This window comes from Nematolebias whitei, chromosome 6, assembly GCF_014905685.2.
Source record: "Nematolebias whitei isolate Nwh7 chromosome 6, NemWhi1, whole genome shotgun sequence".
NCBI lineage: Eukaryota > Metazoa > Chordata > Actinopteri > Cyprinodontiformes > Rivulidae > Nematolebias > Nematolebias whitei.
Window position 1 is genome coordinate 20227678 of NC_056503.1, and position 8444 is coordinate 20236121.

The following is an 8444-nucleotide window of genomic DNA, read 5'->3' on the forward strand; positions in this document are numbered from 1 at the left end:
GAAGGTGTCAACAATATGTGGGCACAGGGAAGGACTTCTGGATTATCAGTTTATGATTATGCACCCTATGAAAAATGAGTTTCAATAGACAAAGCAAATTATCAAACTCCATGGACTGCCAGATTAACTGAAATAATTCAGACACATTTAACCTGTAATGTACATGACAAATAAAGGAAATTATTATTATAAAATATTTCAGTTCATCCAGTTGAGGCTGTGGTAAGTTAAAGTCCTTTGATTATGTGAAAACACTGAGGCCTGGTTTGAGAGAGGGGATCACAATAATTAACATAAATTTCAAACATTGCTTCAAAAGTGTCTTTGACCAGCAGAGATCATTTTTCCTGATGTTGCTTCATGGCATGTGTTGTAATAAATAACTTAAATCTGTTGATGGAAAACACAAACCATACTGTGAGTCCCAGCTCAGACCCAGGGACTCAGGGACACTCCAGACAGGTCTCCAGTCCATCACAGGGACACATGGAGACAAACGAGACAAGCAACCATTCACTCTCTCACTCACACCTAGAGACAATTTAGTCAAAGTCAAAGGCTCGTCATTTGTCATTCGCACCACATGTGGCACATCAGGTGGAACGAGATTGTGTACAAAGGGTCCCAGTTAGAATTACCAGTCAGCCTAACATGAATGTTTTTGCTCTGTGGGAGGAAACCAGAGTACCCGGAGAAAACACTCATGCTCGGGGAGAACATGCAAACTGCACCCAGAAAGGCTAAGGGGCAAACCTGTGACCTTCTCACTGAGAGGCAACAGCCCTAACCACTGCATTACTGTGTCATTCACAAGGTCAAAGGTCAAAATATACCAGCTTTAATCGTCCATTCACACAGAAAACAAAACGTGCATCAGTGAAATTGTATTTCTTTTCTTCTTCTAGACACCTACAGACTTCCAAAGGACTTCCAGCTGTTCCTCATCTGCGTGACACATGGGTGAAAAAAAAAAAAATCTACCTTTGAAAAAAACTACATTTTTAGACAGGTAGACACAACAGTTTGAATTCTGACTCCTGCTTCATTTGATCATGTCTTTTTCTTTTATCTCAGTTTTTTAAAATTTTTTATTATTATTATTAATTTCATGTTTTCATCTGTGCACTTTATTACATTTTATTTGATGTAACGTGCTTTGTAATGTGGGTTTATAAATAAAAATTAGCCTAATTATCATTTTAACTCTTTGAACAACCTATAATTGAAAACATTTTTTTTTATAAAAACGTATTAAATGCAGTTTGAACAAAACGTAATAAACTTTCCGAGACTTGAGTTGTTTTAAGACGGCAGGGGGTCACTTTAGTCCTGCTGCTGCTCTGACAGGGTCAAAGCTGTTCAAATGAACAATCTGCAACAAGCAACATATTAACTGTTCATTAACTTTGGACAGAAACCCACTTAAGAAGATCTGAACGGGCTCTAAAAATAACACGTGTGTTTGTATGATCCATTTTAATGTAACAAGCATAAAATATAAGACTGTTCTTCGTAAGACAAAAATTTTAATATTTCCTTTAAAGGTGCATGAACACAATTTAAATGTTTGCTTTCTCTGAAGTTTATATTTATATTGCAACCAATAAACCAACAGAAAGACTCTCTGTCAGCTCTAAACTCGTAAGGCCATGTCCACCATCATCTGTCATCAGTAGCTGAATGATTTGGTTACTCTAAGCTTTTCGTTAAACATTCACTTCTCTGTCATTTCTACTATTGCTGTCTTTAAAACCCAGGAGTGAAATGAACTCAGAAGAAATAAAACGGACTTCTTGTTCCTCCAAGCCAAAGGACGCATGCACTAATGAGGGAGTTCAGCTCGCTTCTGTCCGACCGTGCAGGTGCACACTGAGACTGAAGACGGAGCCGGCTTTGAGTCCAAAAAATGAAACAAAAGTGCACACATTGTCTCAAACATCCATCGCTCAGGAGAATCCGCTGGGTTTTGTTTTATTCCAGATGTGAGAAATGATCCAAGTGGTTGAAAACTCATTTTCCGAAAGAAACATTTAAAATGAAGGGATTCCATGTAGCTTTGTGTTCGTCTCCAAAATGATTCATCCTGTCTACTAAAGACTTGGCATTAACTGAACTCTGCACTTTCAAATACCAGTTTCTTGCTCCTCTTTCGAGTAAAAATGTCAACACACACAGAAAGACACTGCTGTAAAGGGTAGCTGGGCTGCTTGAGCCCAAATTCAGCTTCTTTTTTTTTGTCAAACCTCCAAAATCAAACAGTATTAGTCTTGTTTTCAAATCAACCCGTCCTCCAACTCAGGTTTCAAACGAGCGAGCCTGCTCTGCTCTGGGCGGGCACCATGACTGGCACCGCCCCCATTCGCTCCAGAGTCGCTTGGCTGACGGCATAGGAGTGCGTGTGGTGCCCAAGTGTGGATGTCACCACGGGTTTGAGGCCCACGGAGCCATTGCTGCGCACCATGGCTGGAGGGGACGGGGCAGAGTTTGTCGTGACCACCAGAGTCTTGGGTGGAGGAAGTGTATGGCTGCCATTGGCGAACGATGTTGTTGTTGTGGGCGGGGCATGGCGGGACAGAGGAGCGGAGCCCGGGGCTGTAACGGGCGGGCCGTGGCCTTGTGCAGGGTTCTGGCTGTGTCCGTGTGCAGCGGCAGCAGCTGTGAAGGTCTGACGAGTGTCTCCGTTGTAGCGCGTGTAGGAGTTGGTGTCGTAGTTGGTTTTGGGGTTGTGCCAGTAGCGACTGTTGTACGTGTTCGTAGATGTTAGCGTGTCGTTCTCCGACGAGGAGGCGTCCGCATGGAAAGCCTTCACCGATGAAGACCGCTTGGGGGGCAAATCATCTTCTCTGTCGGGGAGACAAATCAAGGTCAAGTCAGATAGATTAGTCATCATCAGCACTTTTATAATCCTAACATAAAAACATTTTTTAAAAACTCATCAACACTTTTATAATCCTAACATAAAAACATTTTTAAAAACTCAAACAAATCGAGAGTTTATCTTGACTCCGTATTTGTTTAATTGGTATATTTAAACCAGTTTGAAAGGTACTTTTCATTTTGTTCTTTGTGGCAAAGATGACAAATTTTGATATGCAATGATTTTTCCAGGCTTCTCATTTCCTTTAGATGAAATATCCTAATCGTGACATTCTGGTATGAAACAGCAGAACTGTGAGGGATGAAACTTTAAAGAAAAATATCTTTCAACCTAAAATGCTCTCTTTGGGTCGAAGGTGAGGTTCTGCCTCAAGTGGAGGAGTTCAAGTATCTCGGGGTTTGTTCACGAGTGAGGGAAGAATGGAGCGTTTGATTGACAGATGGACTGGTGAAGCATCTGCAGTATTGTGGACTCTGTACCGGTCCATTGTGGTGAAGAAGGAGCTGAGCTGTAAGGCAAAGCTCTCTTTACCGGTTGGTCTACGTTCTTACCCTCATCTATGTTCATGAACTCTGGTAAGGATGCTCCCTGAGCGCCTCCCTAGGGAGGTGCTTCGGGCATACCCAACTGGGAGGAGACCCCGGGAAAGACCCAGGACTTGCTGGAGAGACTATGTCTCTGGGTTGACCTGGGAATGCCTTGAAATCCTCCCAGAAGAGCTGGAAGAGGAGGATGTGGAGGGAGATGTCTGGACCTCCCTGCTCAAAGTGCTGCCTCCCAGACCTGACTTCAGAATAAGTGGGAAATAATGGATGGACGGATGGAACTTAAATTGATGTACTTGTCTAATAAAAAAAGCAGTTTGTATCATTAACAGTGCAGGTCACAGTGATCAGACAAACACTATTCTTACAGCTCCAAGTCCTACAATTTCCAGATCTGGTAAAGTTACAAACACCACAAAGTTTGTTCAGAGCTAAACATGATAACTTATCTGAAAATATTCAATATATCTTTCTTTTTCAAGAAGGAAGGTACAAATGTAAGTGTCTTTGTCAAGTGAAAGTGTGTGTGCTGTGAGGAAGAGTTGTGTGATTTTGTGAGCGGAGCTGAAGTGATGTTCAAACATAAAAAATGTTTTAAAAAAAGTAAAAAGCAATATTTTTTATGAAATTCAAAGATTAGTAAATAACATGAAGATACAGTCACTTGTATTTATAAATACTATCAGATTGTTGTTGTCATTGGTGGTTTTATTAATAATAAATCAGATAATAATTGATAACTAATGGTGAAAAGGATGGGATTAAATAAGTACATAATTCTTCCTACTCCTTTTGAACATCTGAGATAAACTAAAAGAGGAGCTTGCCACTTCTATTTATTCTAGGTTTTCATTTTTGTTTCTCTCTTATTTGCTTAAAATAACTGCATGTATATAATTAACATGTTCAAAAATAAATAAATAAAAAATAAATAAATAAACAAACAAATAAATAAATAAATAAATAAATAAATAAATAAATAAATAAATAAATAAAGTCAACAACATTGCAATTCAAGACATTGTATTTCATCCCAGACATCTAAAATGTGATTTTATGTCCAAGATGTTTTTTTGAATAATTTCAGGGTGGAATTGCAGTCCAGTAAACATCTGACAGAAGCTCAGACTGTCTGAAAAGATAAATTAGTTTGTGATGATGAAATAAATAGCTGCCAGGAGTTTAATTAGGGTCAGAGCTCCCAACTTGAAATCCAATTTACTGGCCAAGGCTTTCTGAGCCGAGGCTTTATGATGAGGACACCAACACATTGTACAATCGTGTCCTCTTGTTTGTGATTTTTAGAGAACACAGCAGTCCACATGTGTCACGACTTTACAGTTTTACATTCTGAGTTATCACAGTGAAAAGCTGCAGGGCATATACGCTACATAAAACGTATGCTCATAAAATGGACTATTGGTCTCAGTAAGACATGAAGGACTTATTGAAAACCGGCCTTCACTGTGTATTATAAAATATAAAAAGGTACTTTCTGTAATATGTTTTAATCAAAAAGTTAAATACAAAAATAAGTTTTATTCTGTTAAAACATATTTTTAAAATTGTTATTTAGTAATGATTAATTTGGCCCCGCTTAAATTATAGTCAGATAAAATGTGGGAATCTTTAAGCAGGTGATAATCAATAGATAATCAATCAATTTATAAAAGTGTCCTCACTTGACTTCACTCAAATTGTGAGTGAGGTCAGAACCAAACAGATTTAAACTCCTAAAGTTTCTGGCAATATTAATTAATAAATAATAATAATTCAGATGGAATGTTTAATCATAGTGGAGCAGCTTAAACAAGTTTTGCACAAAAATTGTGTAAAACGTGATACAAGCACCACATTTTTTTGCTCAATTTTGGCCAATCAGGAAGATTTGACCATCCATCCACCCCTTATACATTTGTAGTTACCCTCTTCTTCCTTTTGGGTTGTGGTGGTCACCGGTGCCCATATCCAACAGTCACTGTGTGAGAGTTGGGGGACACGCTGGACAGGTCTCCAGTCCATCACAGGGACACATAGAGACAAACAACCATTCACTCTCTCACTCACACCCAGAGACAATTCAGAGTTACCAGTCAGTCTAACATACATGGTTTTGGTCTGTTGGAGGAAACCGGAGTACCTGGAGAAAACCCACACATGCACAGAGAGAACATGCAAACTGCACCCATTAAGGCCCCCGGTCATGATTTGACCTTCTTGTTGCGAGGCAGCAGCTCTACCATCTGAGCCACCATATTGCCTGATTTGGTGAACACCTCGAAGGAAATCATCATACCAAATTTGGTGTTTGTATCATGGTTAGCAGGATTTTTCTTTAATTCTCTCTAATATAAGTCCAACCTGATTTCATTGGGGATCTCCTCCTCTTCGTATTTGTTCTTGTTCTTCCAGTAGAAAAGTGTGACCACCACTAACAGTGAGCAGATAATGACAGCGAGGATCCCTGTGGCGATTGTTCCTGCTATCAGACCAACACTCTGGGGCTGGGCTGCAACACAGAGACAAAATCATAAAAAAACAAGTGGTATGTTTGCAAAGTATAAATAAAACACAAGTACTTAAATGTCTCACTCACACAGGTCTGACCTTTAATAAATCAACAAGCCTTGAAATAAATTCAGCATTATTCTTCAGATTTAAATTTTTCAGAAATGTGGTGCTTTTCAAAGTGAACTGCTTCAGCATACTTCTACTGCTACATCCTTCTTTTATTGACCCTGATAAATCACCGAGCTGCTGGAGCACGATGCGTGGGCTATTCATATTCTGATTTCAGTCAAGTCAATGGGAGCTAGCCGCTCTGAGCCGCAGAGCATCCGATTCTTCAGCCTGCATGCACATAGAATTGCTTTTTCCCACCAAAGGTTTACTTGTGCACATCGCAAGTGTGTTTTCGGTTTTTACGTCCAAACTAAAAATAAATGTTGGATGAGATGAGAGGAAGAACTCTGCAGCAACGTTCAGCCGGGACATTGCCCTACCTCTTCTGGAGTAAGTTTAAGTCTATGTCAATACTTTTTTTACTTAAGTTCTCAAATATAAAAAGTGAAGCATCACCTAGTGAGCTAGTATAAAAATCTAAAGTATAGGGATAGAGGTAAAAAGACAACATTACTGAGAGGAATGCATTTTTTAATGATGTGAAAATTATGGGATTATAAATGCATTTATAATGGGATCTCCCTATGATGAATTACATCGCAAAGAACACTACGCATACGGTAATTGGACTGAACTTATAAAGCACTTTTCTGTCTTATCACGATACTCAAAGCTTCAACGTTCATGCTCAATCATCCAGGTACAAAATCCAATAATGCTCATTTAAGTCATCTGGACAGTTTCTTTTTTGTGGAAAGATGTTTCACCCTCTATCCAGAGGACTTCATCAGTCTGAGGAGTCCCAAGAAAACTGTTTTCCCCACTAAGCAGTACACTCCTTTAGTGGGCAACCAGTTTTGCATGTGATAAGATGGTTTCTGGGGGCTGTCCTGCCCCCTTCGACTCCTCCCAGCCAAAGTGGTTCAAGACATCAAAGTTCATGCTCAGTCATCCAGGTACAGAATGCAATAAGGCTCTGTCAGGTCACCTGGACGGTTTCTTTTTTTTGTGGAAAGACTTGGGACTCCTCAGACTGATGAAGCCCTCTGGATAGAGAGCAAAATGTGTTTCCACATAAAAGAAACTGTCCATATGACCTGACTGAACATTATTGGATACTCAAAGCTCTTTACACTACAATCTGTGCCATCCTTTACCCATTCATACAGCACTCTACTAAATCTATACAAAGAAAAGTCAGAGCTTTATCACATTCATACACCGATGGGACACACATCCGAGGCAATGAAGGGTTCAGTGTCTTGCCCAGGGACACTTGGGCATGTGACTGCTGCTGGATTTGAACCTCCAACTCTAGACGGCAGTAAAGTTACTGAGAGATAATGGGAATAATTTAAAAATATTCTGACAAAGTTAAAAACACACAAGGATTTTTAGGCTTTGTCAGGAACGGTTGTATTTATCACCAACACCAAACAATACATAAATTAAAAACACAAATAAAAACAAATGTGTGGTGGTTTGTTTCCCCATGAGACCTTCCAGGAGGAAAGAGAAGGAGCACTTCAACGAGTGCGAGCCAGGAAAAAAAGGCGAGTGTGTGACCAAAGAAAAAAATAGTCACTAAGGACAGATTTTTAGTCACACACAGCTGCCTTGGAGAGTCATTACCCACACAACCTCAGAGAGCTAACAGAACATGCAAGAGCTTCGTTTAAAAGTTTGGTGTACACCGGTGGATTCAAGCGTGTCTGACTGTTAGCAAGATCTCATGAAACACTTGGCAGATTGTAATCTAAGTCTAATAAATAATTCACTGGATGTGCATCTACAACTAAATAGTTCCTGAAGGCAACCTGACCTAAGATGGCCACTTTAGCTAACTGGCATTAGTCAACATAAATATGATGTTAAAAAAAAATCAAATATAGAGACACTGAGCTAGTGTTTGATGTGGTAGTGGCTATTATTTCGTCTTTTCTCTGTACCACTTTACAATAAGCCTCCACTTATAGATGGCTATAAATAGTTTATGTATATGTTATTAATTCCTCTATAAACACGTAATAATCATTAATAATAGTTTATTATGCATTAATTAATGGTGACAGAGAGACCAGTCTCTTGACAAATAGTGAGCCAATTCTGTTCACCTATATATTTCATGTTGAGTTGTTATATTAAACATGTCAGACTAAGTTACTACCTTGTAAGCACAATAAACATACTATTTATTTAGCATATAATATTCTACTTTATCAATGCATTATAAGCAGGGCTTAATTTGTAAATTGGTCCATGCCAGAATGCAAATAGCGGGCACCGCCCGTCGCTACTACCGATTGGATGGCTTGGTGAGGTCCTCGGATCGGCCCCATATATATATATCTATATATATATATATATATATATATATATATATATATATATATATATAT

The 8444-nt window shown here is 39.1% G+C and overlaps 1 protein-coding gene across 1 annotated transcript in view; it reads right to left on the reverse strand.

Annotated features, from left to right (window-relative positions):
- Positions 1 to 2087: 2087 nt before the first annotated feature.
- igsf11 (immunoglobulin superfamily member 11) overlaps positions 2088 to 8444 on the reverse strand; it is a 15119-nt gene continuing 8762 nt past the window's right edge. The window contains exons 5-6 of the mRNA XM_037678523.1: positions 5785 to 5932; positions 2088 to 2843 (exon numbers count right to left, since the gene is read on the reverse strand). Coding sequence (XP_037534451.1) covers positions 2303 to 2843; positions 5785 to 5932 — 689 coding nt within the window. The 3' untranslated portion in view covers positions 2088 to 2302. The remainder of the gene's footprint in view (positions 2844 to 5784; positions 5933 to 8444) is intronic.